Source organism: Halichoerus grypus, chromosome 3 (assembly GCF_964656455.1).
Source record: "Halichoerus grypus chromosome 3, mHalGry1.hap1.1, whole genome shotgun sequence".
Lineage (NCBI taxonomy): Eukaryota > Metazoa > Chordata > Mammalia > Carnivora > Phocidae > Halichoerus > Halichoerus grypus.
The window spans coordinates 11,547,194-11,562,142 of record NC_135714.1 but is presented as its reverse complement, the minus strand read 5'-3'; the positions used below and the strand labels follow the sequence as shown (position 1 = coordinate 11,562,142).

The 14,949-nt window shown below is 43.7% G+C and overlaps 1 protein-coding gene across 8 annotated transcripts in view; it reads right to left on the bottom strand.

The window, feature by feature from the left end:
* CC2D2A (coiled-coil and C2 domain containing 2A) overlaps positions 1-14,949 on the bottom strand; it is a 133,920-nt gene that overhangs the window by 96,985 nt on the left and 21,986 nt on the right. For all 8 annotated transcript variants that reach the window (XM_078068404.1, XM_078068403.1, XM_078068409.1 and 5 more), the window contains 3 exons: positions 6,296-6,384; positions 5,858-5,959; positions 46-147 (listed from right to left, as the gene is read on the bottom strand). In XM_078068404.1, the coding sequence (XP_077924530.1) occupies positions 46-147; positions 5,858-5,959; positions 6,296-6,384 (293 nt within the window). The remainder of the gene's footprint in view (positions 1-45; positions 148-5,857; positions 5,960-6,295; positions 6,385-14,949) is intronic.

Genomic DNA, 14,949 nt, shown 5'->3' with positions numbered 1-14,949 from the left:
ACATGATTTAAAGCATGCATGATTTAAAAAGACAGGATTTCTCACCGGGGGTTTAGGCTTGATTTTTCGTACAGAATCACAGAATTTTACTCTTGAGTAACTTTGGGAATCATCTTCTTTTTGAGTCCTTTGTACCTCCTCATCTGCCTATATGAGCAGAAAAAAGGATAGATAGAACATTTATTTATTATTTTAAAAAGGTTTTATTTATTTATTTGAGAGGGAGAGCTCGCATGAGTGAGGGGAGGAGCAGAGGGAGAGGGACAAGCGACTCCACGCTGAGTGTGGAGCCTGATGCAGGGCTTGATCTCATGACCCTGAGATCATAACCTGAGCCTAAATCAAGAGTTGGACGCTCAACTGACTGAAACACCCAGGTGTCCTAGGATAGACAGAACATTTAAATCAAGAAACTAAAGATGTTCTAAAACAAGCCCATTAACTCTCAAAGGGGAAACTTTCTGACCATTGGTGCAGACCATCATTCCCAAGGAACGAAATGCTTACAAATGTCAAATATATTTGAAGGTTAAGGTTGCTGAATATTTTCTTAGCTCTGTCTCTCTCAAGACTAAACAAATACAAAATTTTATACTCAAAGGACCCTAAAATGACAAATGCTTTTCTTCTACAAATCAATAGATTATCTAGTTCACAGAGGACCATTTCCAAACAATTTATGAAGAAAAGCATCAATAATTGCTGGATGTGAATAAATCTGACATACACCCTCCAGGGCACTAGGCCTGTCCTTGCGAGCCCCTGGATCTGCTCTCCCCCCTGGAAGCCAAATTCTATCTATGATAGCCCCATGTGCTAATTCTCATTATGGAGGTTCCCTTCGTCCTGTAATGACCAATCCACCAAGGGTTGTTCCCCCTTTGTCCTCATCTCTGCTTTTAATCCACCCCTTTCAGAACCTGGCTACTTCTCCTTTTCCACCCAGCACAATCCAAATGCCAAGCCTTCCTTTTGAGTAACTCCAAGCCATTCCAATAGTATATCTGGATCTTCATTGTAAGAAGGGACAAACTTATTCTACCTGTGATGGAAACCTTGTTATTATTATCTGGACTGAGACTTGTATCACAGCATGGAATAATTTTCATCAGGGAAAATGGAATGTAGTGTATTTGCACTGGGCCCCTCCCACATATCCTTCCCAAGTCCTACCTGTTTTTCCAGACCATGCAAAGCTACTTCCTTTCTCAGACTCCTCCATCCTAAAATGAAATCTCTTTTCTAGAATCTTATTGTCTGAGGCATATCAGGTGCTATTCTGTCTAGCTTAGTAATCAAACCATGGGCTCTGGAGGCTGACTGCCTGGCTGTGAATCCCAACTCCATCACTTACAGCTTAGACGCTTGTTTTGAGCATCAAGTAAAGCAATGCACCTAAAATATGCCCACAGTTATGGCTCAATCATGGTGGGTCTTATTACCACATTCTTAATTTTCTTTTTACATGTCTTTGATCTCCCTGGTTTGTATTTACATCACATGACCATAAATGTTTTATTTTAGTCTGCCAGAAACTAGAGCCTGAGGCATAGAATTTTACATAAGTGGGAATGGCATATATATATATATATATTTGATATTATGATAGATTACATCTAAGTGATACTCTGGTTTTTCTTCTGGCCAGGCTGGACATCTAGTTGCATATAGGTGAAATTTCATAGCACCTGGTTTTAGCTGTTCCAAGGATCTCAAGCTCTCATCACTGGCCTGTGGGACCCACTCAGACATTCTGAGACTTAGACAAAACCAGGAAGGCCAGGAGCCTTGGGCAAATCCTGCTGGGAACAGAAGCCATGAGACAAACACCCTCTCTTCCAGGTCCTAGGCAGGCAATTCTGAGAAACATTCTCCTCAGCAGGGCCCTGGCAGGATCGAGCCCTGGTCACCACAGCATTAGCCAGCTCAGTAACATTCACCAGAACGGGCGTTCCCTCCTGTTTCTTTCTCCCCAGTTCCCAACTCCTATTCATTGATACAACTTCTCAGAATAAGCCACACAAATAAGGCATGAAAAATCCTTGCCTCAGGCTCTAGTTTCTGGTGGGAAGTGGGGTCCAGAGAGGAGATAAATTACACCTCCAAGATCACGCAGCTGGTGAGTGAGGTTGCCAGCATTTAACGCTGGGCAGTTGGGGTCCAGCATCTGGGCTCTTCCTGTCTTCCATTCTTTGCTCAATAGGATGTAAATGGACCACTTTTTCAATATTCCTTCTGGGTTGAGGTCTATACATCAACAAATCTGCTCTGTGAGATATTCTGTTAATAGCCTGAGGTCAGGTCTAAAAAAGGGCAGTGAGTCAATTGTTCATGTAACTTGGCTATTTTGCACCCTTGTCCACTGTATCATTGAACCCCAACACTGGAAGAGAAAGAAACTATGGAACCCGGCCTGTCTGTCACAACTTCATGGGAAAAGGAGTCACTCATTCCTGCCAGGTCAGCCTGTCCTGTCACACCATGCATGCAGGTCGCTGAGACATGAGCTGAGCTCTGCAGTCCCCCAGCTCCTGCCCACTCGGTTTTACTCTTCCCTTTGGTAAGTTATACGGCCTCTGATGGCTGAATCAGACTTTAAAAAGGCACTATCATGATTAACCTGAATCTAAAGAAATATAAAATACAATGAAATTGACTATTGAAGCTGTTTCATTCCCTAAGCCAAAATGTATAAGCCTGATGCCTCTTCTTCCTCCCTGCAATTGGCTAAGGTAGACACACATATTTATCTTATTTAGTGTGCCTTAGAACTGATTTTTCTTTACCAGAACTTTTTCTTTCTTTCTTTCTTCTTTCTTTCTTTCTTTCTTTCTTTCTTTTCTTTCTTTCTTTCTTGCTTTCTTTCTTTCTTTCTTTTTCTTTCTTTCCTTCCTTCCTTCCTTTCTTCCTTCCTTCCTTCCTCCCTTCCTCCCTTCCTTCCTTCCTTCCTTCTTTCTTTTTTTGTGGAGAGCTAAAATCATCCAGTATTGTTATGGTTCCAGGGCTGTGCTGAAAGCAATTTTATATATCCTTTCTATATTGTTCACTAAAATTCACTTTCATAACCACTTGGGGTCATCAAGGAGAAAAAAAACAAAGGGAGGTATTTTTAAAAAGCCTGTGGACTGGAAGGTGAGTTATAGCCCAGATCTGAGAGCTCCTGGCTTAGCTAAGTGAAGACTGAGAGCATTAGCCGTGTCCCACCTCTGGAAGTGAGCGCTAGGCTCTCAATGCTAGGTTTCATCTGAAGTTACAGCATCTTATCTCTTCTCTGCTCTATTTCTCCTTTCCTATCATTTCCATGTTCCTTATAGTCCTTCCTTTTAGTTCTTAAAATATTTTTAAAAAACAACTTTTCTATGATAAATGAAACCTTAATTGATCCCCAAACTGATATAACCACTAACCAACTTCCTTTTGTTTAAGAAAATTCTAATACTGTAACCAGTCCCTACCCCTACACTACATAAGCTGATTTATAACAATATACCTCTGAGCCTCCTTCCATGTTCTGGTTTGAGAGCCCCTGGCTTGCAAACTGTCTTTTTGGCATAAGCACAATAAACTTTTACTAATAGTACTTCAGGGACCAAAAAAACCCCCCAACTTTTCTGAAAATAAAAAAAAAAAGAGAGAGAGAGATAAGGCAGTTGATGTTTGTCTCATGTTGTTTTGCAAATTGGCCATGAATGCACGCAGAGGGCAAGGAGAGACTGAAGAGAAGCAGACCATTCTAGATTTGGAGGTGGAAGTTTTAATCAGCAAGGGAACTTACGAGGCATGTCTTGGGTGGCTGCAAGATGAGATCCCCGCACCTGCCTGCCAAATCTTAGAAGTTTATACAGAGGTCCTAACTGGGTTCAGTCAAGTATACCAGGCAGATGGTCAACACCACATTCCTATCTCAAGGCTGTATCCCTGGGGCAGCTTCTGGGAGTGGGAAAGGCAAGTGGGACATACATTCCCAAGACAGGGGAGGGGGTGAGGAGCCTCCAATTGCTTGGGTCCAGCTCGCAGGTCAACCAGCAGTCATGCCTTTTTGATGACCTCTTCTAACACCTCAAATCCATAGAATGGCTCTTAGGGGATATGGAATATATTGATATAAGTCAAGGTCCTGCTCACAAAAAGCAGTAAATACTCTGTAAGCCAAGGGAGTATATTTTTACTTCTACAACTTAAAGCTTTATTGGGGATATCATATTCATGGCCCATGGACAAGTGAGAGCTGCCATGACTTTGTGAATGGTTATCAATCAGAAAGTATAGACAGGCTCAGGGATGCCTGGGTGGCTCAGTCAGTTAAGCATCTGCTTTCAGCTCAGGTCATGATCCCAGGGTCCTGGGATCGAGTCCCACATCAGGCTCCCTGCTCAGTGGGGAGCCAGCTTCTCCCTCTGCCTGCCCCCCACTCATGCTCTCTCTTTCTCTCTCTCTCAAATAAATAAAATCTTAAAAAAAAAAAAAAAAGTATAGACAGGCTCAGATATAAGAGACCAGATCATCCGATCATTTAGCCCATCTGACCAGATGCCAGGATTCACACACCTAACAACATAACGGAAGTGTTTGTGTCAAGCTGATGAGATTTTATGTAGTTTTTATTTTTCAATATTTTAAAATTATGGCTTTTACAATGAAGAAAATAATTTGGAATCAAAGAAAAATAAATGTCTCCTCAGCAGAATGGAGCAACAAACTGTCATAAAGCCATTTCATCAGACCATGGAACGTTTCTACTAAAGAATCATGGGCCATGAAACATGAACACGGATATAACTTTCCTTGTAATCGTGCAATCTTTGGCTTGTTTGGGATGAATACAGGCAAAATGTTATAACATCTCATCATAGAAAAAGAGAAGGCGTCCTCTAAGCAGTCAGTGGTGTTTCTACAGAAATTCCTTCACACCTGCGCTTCTTTGTCTCAAGAGTGAAACCAACCCAAACCATCACGATCCACAACAAACAAGTGGATTAGACTTGTAGACACTTCACTGAGCCATTTGCTCTGTTCTTTCCTTCCTTCTTCCACCCTCTTACAGGCTTGTCCTTCATCTGCACCCTGACAAGACTTTCTTCTGTCTTTTACTGGCTTCCTGTCCTCCTCATGGGCCTTAACTGTCAGTTTTTCTCCAAGTGTCAAGACCGTCCTCATTCAGTCTTGTTCTGTCAGGAAACAAAGGCTGCTCAAAACTCCAAAACTCACCACAGTAGAAATGCTTCCGAAACTGGTTTCTCCAAGCCTGGTCCCTTCCTTTGTGTCTGTTTCTAGAGGCTCACACATTGACATGTCCCCCTAGCACCTCGGATTCAAACAAAATTCACTCCAGTGCATTCAAACCACCTCCCCAGCCTGTGGTCAACTGCTTTCCATGGCTTGTAGGAAACCACCGAGGCCCTTTGTGTGACATTCAAGGCCCCCACCAACCCACCTCACTTTCCTACTGCACTCCTATCTCTCTCTGCTTCCCAGCAAGATCCACAGGCCAGCAACACTGACCCAGGAAGACAGACTGGGAATGACAAAGAGCTGGAATCTGATCCTGATTCTTGCATGCATGCCCTGTGACCTGGGAATGGCCTCGCGGCTGCTTTGAACCTTAGTTTCCTCATCGGTCAAATGTGAACGAACACTATAGAACCCACACCTCAGGGTGTTGGGATGACATATGAGAACACAGGGAAACACGTGGCCTGAGCAAGACTCTATAAATAGTAGCTCTGATGATTATTGATAAGCACTGAATGCCTCCTCTGTGCACAGCTCTGTTCTAGAAACTCTAGAAACAGCTCTGGAGATGTTATATTCTGCTTCATTGTTTTTGATCACAAAGTAGAGAAGGTCCGTTTCTCACCTCCGTGCCAAATTCAGTTTCCAATTCTTTCTCGCTGGGACTTTGTAAGCGCCTGGGCCGAGGGGTGGGAATTTCCTGCAGCAACGTGCTTTCTGCTTTGGACTACAAAGTCAAACAGAGAATCACTGCTGGGTAGCGACAGGAATGCTGTGAAAACCTCAGTCACCATCTTGGTAGAAAACAATCTGTAAAGACTACATGCTGCACCTCTTCAAGAGAGAAGAGCAAGTGAAATGGTTAAGGAAAATGACACTGACTACTTCTTAAGCATAATTTTCCACCTGTGCCAATGTTAAATACCACATTAATATTTAAAACAAGAAAAACAAATCTAATGGCATTCAAACCCGTGCAGTTTTGAGCAGACAGAGCATTCCAGACGAGACCTGAGGAACGGCAATCAGCCACCGAGCAAAATATTCATGTGGTTTTTCTCACCCTTGCAGCTTGTAATTTCTCCCTCATGCGTTCCCTCATGGAAAATTCTGCAAAGCCTGTCCTGGAAGCTGAAGGAATTGGAGGTAAGCCTAAAAAAACACAGGAAAATCACTTTAAAACAACGTTTTTTTTTTCCTCCCAAAGGGAAGATGAGATTAAAAAATAACATGAGAATGTAATTTTATTTTGTAAAGTTAGAACTTTACATAAGCAAACATGAGCTCATGCTGACAGACGTCCATGTGACGTACTGAGTGCATGTCTTGGCTTTTTTGTGACTGACAGGGCGAACCTCGGTCCTGCCAGGAGCGCCACGTCGACTTAACCAAGAGTAAAATGAATGACATTCGACGGTTCAAGGCGCAGATGCACCAATTCAATTACCAGTGGGAACAGACCTTCCAATTTGTTGAACTGAGAAACAGGCTTGTAGGTGAACAGACAGCTAATGAGTTCGGGTTCAGCTTCCAAGAGTGTCGATCACTTCAGAGAAACCTTTCTACAGTCCCAAGCCATGGCCCTAGGCTACATCGTAGACACGGCATGTATTTTGAACCTATTATTAAATATATATGTAAATCTCATGGACTGTTGTGTACCTTCGAGTTTCGGGGAGGACACAGGTGTTACTACCACTAGGGATCTTGAGGACCCAGACTCTGAGGCCCCCGGAGTAAGTGACTGGCTCTCTGATTGCATACCTGGGATGTGAGATGTTTGGGACTGCTCCTGGTTCTCTCGTTCCCAATGCGCTGAACCAAAGTGTTTGGGGAACAGAATGTTACCGCGTTTGGAGCAGAAGGGCTGAACCGGGGTAGAGTAGGGTATAAGATGGCAGGAGTTTGGGATCGAATTATGGGGAGCCTCTGATGTCACACGAGGGAGCCTAGAACTTATTCTCCAAGTGGTGGGGGAGTCCTCGGGTTGCAGGTATGGGGTGGGTGGGTGGAGAGAGGAAGGCACCAGGGACCCCAGCTTGGAAGTCCCTGTGAGTCAGTGGGAGCAACCACACAGAGGCCACAAGAAGGAAAGGACAACAGGACCAGTGACCAGAGGAGGTCATGAGGTTCTCGCAGTAGCGCATCTTCCCGGCACTTGTCAGGTGTGCAAATCCTCAGGCCAGGCCCAGACCTACTGACCCGGAAGCTGGAGCCCAGCAATCTAGGGGATTTAAACACACACTCAAGGTAGAGGACCCCTGGTTTAGAGAAAGAAGGAGGAGGGAATGATGCCTGAGTTTTGACTGAGTTGACACTGATGGGCCTTATTTGGTCACAGGACACATCTAAGGTGCTGGTGGGATGTGAAAACGTGTGCTTGTCCAGCACCCGGGGCTCTGGGCAAGGCTGGGCCTGTAGGAAAGACTGAGGAAGCATGTCTACCGTGGCGGATGCTGGTGTCTGGAGAAAGCCTTTCCTGAGGCAGAGCATGCAGGAAGAGGGGTTTCTGACACCTGTGGCCATCAGCACTGTTGAGAGGAGGAGGGCTGGCAAGGGCAAGAAAAAGCGAGAGAAGATACTCTATTAGAAGGGAGAAGGACCAGCAGCGGGGAGAAGGAGGAGGAGGGATGGGCTGCAAAGGTCTCTGCTAGCAACAGATTTGCAGCTGCTTCAGCGCTGGCGTCGTGCACAAGGGAAGAGGGTCCTGGGCTTCCAAGCTCATTTCTGCAGCCTGGCACAGTTTGTTAGGTTGGGTGATAGAAAGGCAAAAAATCCTTCTTCCATAGGCTCCAACCATGGCACTCACTCCATGCCTGGAAGGAGGCAGGAAATAGTGACCGTAAAGATAGTGGTCTTGGGTGTGTGGGTTGAGATTCAAGTTCTTTAAGAGAATCTCCGTCAACCCAACCCTGAAATGGCCTTTGACATTCTTTTTTAACTCGTTTGAAAAAATGATCGAGCCATTACTTTCTATTTTAAAGATCACGTCAACATGGCAGATCCTATCCGCTGTTCTGTTAGGGTCCCAAGACTTTTCCTGTACAGCATTGGCCACATTTTGAACTTACATATTTGTGTGATTATTTGGTTGATACCTGTTTCCTCCCCCGGGTTCCACGGTCCCCAGCCACACAGGGCAGGCACATGGCAAGTGTCATTAAGTGTGTGTGGTCCCCTGAGTGGGTAAAGAAAGGGCTTCTGGACTCGTGCTCGCCAGTCTTGTTCTCCAGCTGGCCACCCACCTTGCTTCTGCCCCGAAAAGAAGGATGTTTATAGTCAACAATAAGTGTCTTTAAACATGAAAATATACCTTGCTTATTTACTTCCCCTCCTTTTTTTTTTTTAAAAAAAAAGAGAATCAGTTTTTCAACTTTACTTAAAATAGCTACCATTTATATGTAGTTCACTAGAATAATTTTCTATATTTGTCTTTAAAAGGGAGACAAGATATTTTATTGAACACTATCTCTTCTGAATAAAAAAAACAAAGTGGCTTCTCTAGGATTGCTTTGAAAAGCTTTGAAAGATTTTGAAATGGTAAAAAGTAGTTCTTGCTTGACATTTTAGAGTCCATGCTAGCGGAAGACATTTCCAGGGCGTGGACATTCCCGAGTCCGATCTGCACAACTAGCTGGGGAGGTGTCATTTTCCCCACGAGAACGTGACCCATTCAAGGGCAAAGACTGTGTTGGTGACCTATGTACCTGGCACTGAGCAGCACTAAATCAATGAAGGAAAACACATAAAGGAGGGCGTGAGGGAAACTGTACAAACAAAATAAATGTAATTCTCATTTGGGTGAAACCAGATGGTGATGACACAGTTTTTTCAAGATGACATGATGAACCATGTGTACTCTCATTCACTCCCTTTAACATAATAACTGATAGAGATTAGGTGCTTTCATTTTTATCTGGGTAGAATAATATAGCAGTGTTTCTTTAAACAACTAGAACTAAAATAACCCTCCTAATAGGGGCGCCTGAGTGGCTCAGTCGTTAAGCGTCTGCCTTCGGCTCAGGTCATGGTCCCAGAGTCCTGGGATCGAGCCCCGCATCGAGCCCCGCATCGGGATCCCTGCTCCGTGGGAAGCCTGCTTCTCCCTCTCACACTCCCCCTGCTTGTGTTTCCTCTCTCGCTGTGTCTCTCTCTCTCTCTGTCAAATAAATAAATAAAATCTTAAAAAAAAAAAAAAATAACCCTCCTAAGACATTGTTTCTCCTAATTTAGTGTCAGTTCCTTCACTACATTACTACTCTGCTATGTGATCCCAAACCGTGTCTATTTTTCCTGCCCTGGGGACCAGAGCTGACTTGCCAAGCCCGAGGACAGCTGTGACTTCACAGTTTCACACACAGGCTCTTGGACACAGCCGAGCACACCTGGTGTGAATAAAGTTTCCGCAGAGTCCAATGTGAAGGGTGTGATGAAAATAATTTTAAAAATTAGGAAAGACTTGATTTGGAGGCCTACAAGAACTTGCAGATAATGAGAGAATTGTGAGACATTCCGTTAAACATATATATATGACGTCAATTGGTATGATATACGGATTTCCTTGGCAAGGTGGTGTTTCTCACAGAGGCAGCAGGATGATGTCCTCACAACGCTGCTCCGGCTTCCCAGGAAACCCACCCATCGCGAGGCTGCATCAGCCTCGTGTTTGCAAATGCTTTCGGATCTTCTCTGCTCTGTGTCCTTTACCCTCCCTGTCACTCATGCTCACCATACCCCATCTCTCTCTCCTTATAAGCTTCACGAAACGGTGGACACTTTCCATTTTTCTCTTAATCACTTCCTTTAAACCTGACCCCTCAGGAAAACACAGCCACTTTCTAGGAAGATAGGCACTGCATTTTGAAATAATGTAATCTCATCTGTCCCCAAGTCGATGTGATCTTGTTTTTACGGAGAAGTTCCTACGGTTCCTTCTCCACTGTCTGGAAGTCCTCCCCTCCTCCCCTTACTGGTGCCAAGAGGCTCCCATCCTTCTTGCAAGGTGTTGTTCTGTGACTCTCACTGCTAGACCTGAGCTCTCTGTCTACCGCGGTGTATACCAGGACTTTCCAGGGACTTGACATAAAATCAGAAATGGGGTATTTGGGTTTGGATTTGTATTGGTATTATCTGGATTCACATAGAACAGGTGAGCATGATAATGATTGTATAGTGACCTCCCTCTTCCGCTCGCCATTTCCAGTGAAAGAATACACTTCTAAGTGTTTTTATTTATTTTACTTGTTATGATGAATAAATATTTACCAAACCCTATCGTACCTTTATGTTTTCATCAGCTGGGCACTACTGATAATTGTGATAATAGCGTGATCAAAAATTCAGTTTGTCAATATGGTGAGTAATGAAAGACTTTTCAGCATAGAAACAGGTTACTTAAAATTCTTGCAGGGAGGAGTGGAATGAAGAAGTTCAAGAAGAAAAGGGAATGGTGTCCAATTTCCAACTGTGCAGGGAGAGCTTGTTTCTGATTTTTGAAGGAGTTGACAGGGGTCATCCGAACACTGTGGCATTTATATTCTTTTGGGTAACTTCAAGAGTGATATAACATTTTTATTTTAAAACATTAATATTTCTATTAATATACTTCTATTTTGTTAATATTTATATACTTATGTCACCAATAAAATATTTAAAATTTTTTATGGCAACTTACATATAGCATAATTCTTTTTTTAAAAAAAGATTTTATTTATTTATTTGACAGAGAGAGACACAGCGAGAGAGGGAACACAAGCAGGGGGAGTGGAGAAGGAGAAGCAGGCTTCCCGCGGAGCAGGGAGCCCGAAGCGGGGCTCGATCCCAGGACCCTGGAGATCATGACCCAAGCCGAAGGCAGACGCTTAAAGACTGAGCCACCCAGGTGCCCACATATAGCATAATTCTCATAGGGACAATGGACAAAAGGGTGGGGGAAACACTGGCCTGACCTGCCTTTTTTTTTTTTTTTTAAATTTTTTTATTGTTATGTTAATCCCCATATATTACATCATTAGTTTTAGATATAGTGTTCCATGAGTCATTGTTTGTGCATAACACCCAGTGCTCCATGCAGAACGTGCCCTCCTCAATACCCATCACCAGGCTAACCCATCCTCCCACCCCCCTCCCCTCTAGAACCCTCAGTTTGTTTTTCAGAGTCCATCGTCTCTCATGGTTCTTCTCCCCCTCCGATTTCCCCCCCTTCATTCTTCCCCTCCTGCTACATTCTTCTTCTTCTTTTTTTCTTTTGTAACATATATTGCATTATTTGTTTCAGAGGTACAGATCTGAGATTCAACAGTCTTGCACAATTCACAGCGCTTACCAGAACACATACCCTCCCCAGTGTCCATCTCCCAGTCACCCCATCCCTCCCACCCCACCCCCCACTCCAGCAAGCCTCAGTTTGTTTCCTGAGATTAAGAATTCCTCATATCAGTGACTGACCTGCCTTTTAATTCCTGCCTCTTCTCTGCCCCATATAAATAATTCCCCCCTACACCTGTTACAAAATTCCTGGATAGAATACAAATATGGAGTTGGGGGGTAGGGAGAGTGTGGGACAGAAGGCAGTTCGACCTCAGTAGGAGAAACTGGAGGGGAACAGAGGCAATATCCTACAGGCTTGAGAGGGAAAACGTGATGAGTTGGACAATCCGTCCGACTGTCCCCAACATCTAACCGTCTTCATATGGATGTAAGAAAATGGAGTGTCCTCTCAGCCACTGCCAGCCCTCTGGGAACGTAGGACATCTTCGGCTGTCAGGCAGGAAAACCCCAGCACAACGAAAGGGCCTCAGGTTAATGGTGCTTGTCACTAGGACGTAAGAATGTGGGTGACTATTTTCTTCTATTTCCTTCTCCTGATTTTCTAATTTTTATCCAGCAGAGTAGCATCACTTGTGAAAATTTTAGTACATAAAATGAAAGTCAAAATAGGCTGAAAACAGCCGGCTCTGCCCTGGGTTTTGAGCCTCAGCGTGGCTGATGGTTCACATTTGCTGAGGGGTCTGGAGGGATTTCTGTGGTCACATTCTTCTTTTCTGCTTCTTTATTTCATAGTCTCATTAACATTGCATTTTATGTTAACTGAAAACGTGGGGCCCTTATTTTGGCGCATGTCTCCTTCTCACTCAGAGGTGCTTGGACCCCAAGATCTGGCTCTGCCCATTACCCCTTCCTGCATCTCTGTGCGTTAGCACACCCCCAGGCTTGGGGATTGTTTAGGGCTGACTGCTTTGGTCCCCCCAGCATTCACATGTTGAAGCTCTCAACCCCATCCATGTGATGGTATCTGGAGGTGAAGCCTATCTATAGGAGGTAATCAGGTTTCGGTGAGGTCACGAGGGTGGGGCTCCCATGATGGGATTAGGGCCGTCCTAGGAAGAGAAAGCCCTGAACCTTGGCTCTCTGTCTTTCCATCATGTGAGAAGGTGGCCATCTGCTAGCCAGGAACCGAATGATTCTGAGTTTGGTCCCGGATTCCGCCGCCTCCAGAACTGTGAGAAATAAATGTCTGTTGTTTGAGCCACCGATCTATGGTATTTCATTATAGCACCTGGAGCTGACAGAGACAGGGATCATCAGCTTGTGCAAGACCGGGCCTGGCCAGCCCTGCCTTCTGTCCCTATACTCCAGGTGGTGGGATAGGGCAAGGGGCCTTTAGGCAGGGCTGAGATTCTGCAAGGTGGCTTCCTAGATATATTTTGCCATAACAATTCTGCCCGCAGTTGAGCCTTCCACATTGCCTTGGGCAGAGCGGAAAAACCGTAAACCTCCTTCAGGAGGGCCAGTGACTGCCTGAGTGATGCTAAGGTAACTGAGTGCTCTCAGAACAAGCTTTGTGAACTTCTAAGAGGGGAAATGACACGTAAAGGGTCTGAACTCGGCGTATTTTTGCAGGTGTGACTCTCTGTCAGGTTGCTAGCATGCTACAAAACCCAATTTTGGACGTGCTATATTATCTTCTCCAGTTTTCAAGCATTCAACTGACAAATACGTATTGAGCACCTATTGTGTGTCTAAGGCACGAAGGATGGAACAGTGAAGAAAAGAAACAAATCTTCATCTTCATAGAGTGTGTTTTCTGGCAGGGAAGAGAGACCACAAACAGGCAGTATATTTAATAAGTCAGATGGTAATAGGTGGTATGAAGACAAATAAAACCGGATCAGGGATGAGGAGGGCCAGGAGGGAGGGGTGTATTGCAGTTTTAAGTAGAGTGGCCAAGCAAGGGCTTCAAGGTGACATTGGAACAGGTGAAGGAAATGAGCGATCAAACCATGCAGATGGCTGGGGGATGAGCATTTAGTTAGAGTAATATCTGGTGCAAAGACTGTGAGACAGGACCATACCTAACGTAGGACCAGAGCAGAAAGGGGAAATACGAGGGTGGGAGATGGAACACCAGGGTAGCTGGTCATAGAGATAAGTGGGAACCAAACTGTGTAGGTCACCCTACACAATTCAGCTTAAACTCTGAGTCAGGTGATAACCGCTGGAGGGTTGGAACAGAGGAGTGACATGACCTTGTTTTCCTAAGACCATTCTGGCTGCTGGGGTGAGAACAGAAGCCAGGGCATCAGCTGGGACGCTGTGTGATACTCCAGATGGAAGTTGAAGGTGGCTTGGATTGGGATAGGAGTGGGTAGAAGTAGTGGTAAATAGGTGGATTTATGTCTAGCTTGAAGGTAGAGCAAACAGGACTTATGGGGACTTATGGATACGGGCAGATAAAGACAGGAGTTAAGGATGACCCAAGCAATAGAAGAAATGAAACGTGTGTTTCGTGAGATGGGAAGATTATAGGACAAACAAGTTAGGAGGAGGAGATCAGGAGCTCAGCTTCAGGAGAGTGAAATTTGAGTTATCTCAGGATAGATCACAGACCTAACTAAATGTGAGACCTAGAAGCATAAAACTTATAGAAGAAAATATAGGAGAAAAACTTCATGAACTTGGGTTAGGCAAAGAATTTTTCAATATAATCCTCAAAGCACAATCCATAATAGAAAAAAAGTGATGCACTTGACTTCATCGAAATTAAAGCTTTTTGTACTTCATAAGACATGATTAAGAAAATGAAAAGATGAGACATTTACTCGGAGAAAATATCTGTGAGTTATTGATCTGATAAAGTACTTGTATCCAGAATATATAGACAACTCTTACAACTCCATACTAGGAGACAGAATCCAGTTAATATTGAGGAAACATTTAAATAGACATTTTACTAAGATGATACACAAATGGCTAATAAGCATATGACAAAAATACTCACTATCATTAATCATTAGGGAGATACAAGTTAAGAGCACACCAAGATACCATTATACACCTTATAAAGACTATAATTAAACACTGATTGTACCAAGTGTGGACAGTTCTTATAAACTGTTAGTGGGAGAGTAAATTGACATAGCCGTTTTGTAAAACAGGTTGGTAGTTTCTTATAAAGTTAAATATAAAATTTATCATATGACCCAGAAATTCTACTACTTCTCAGAAGCAATGAAAACAGATATTCATGCAAAGACACACTGTAAATGTGTTTAGCAGCATTATTCATAATAGCCCCAAGCTGGAAATAGTCCAAATGTCCATCAACAGGTGAATGAATAAGTAAAATGTGGTACATCCATATGATGGAATACAATTCAGCAACAAAAAGGAACAAAATGTGGATAGATGCTACAACATTTATGAAACCCAAAAAAC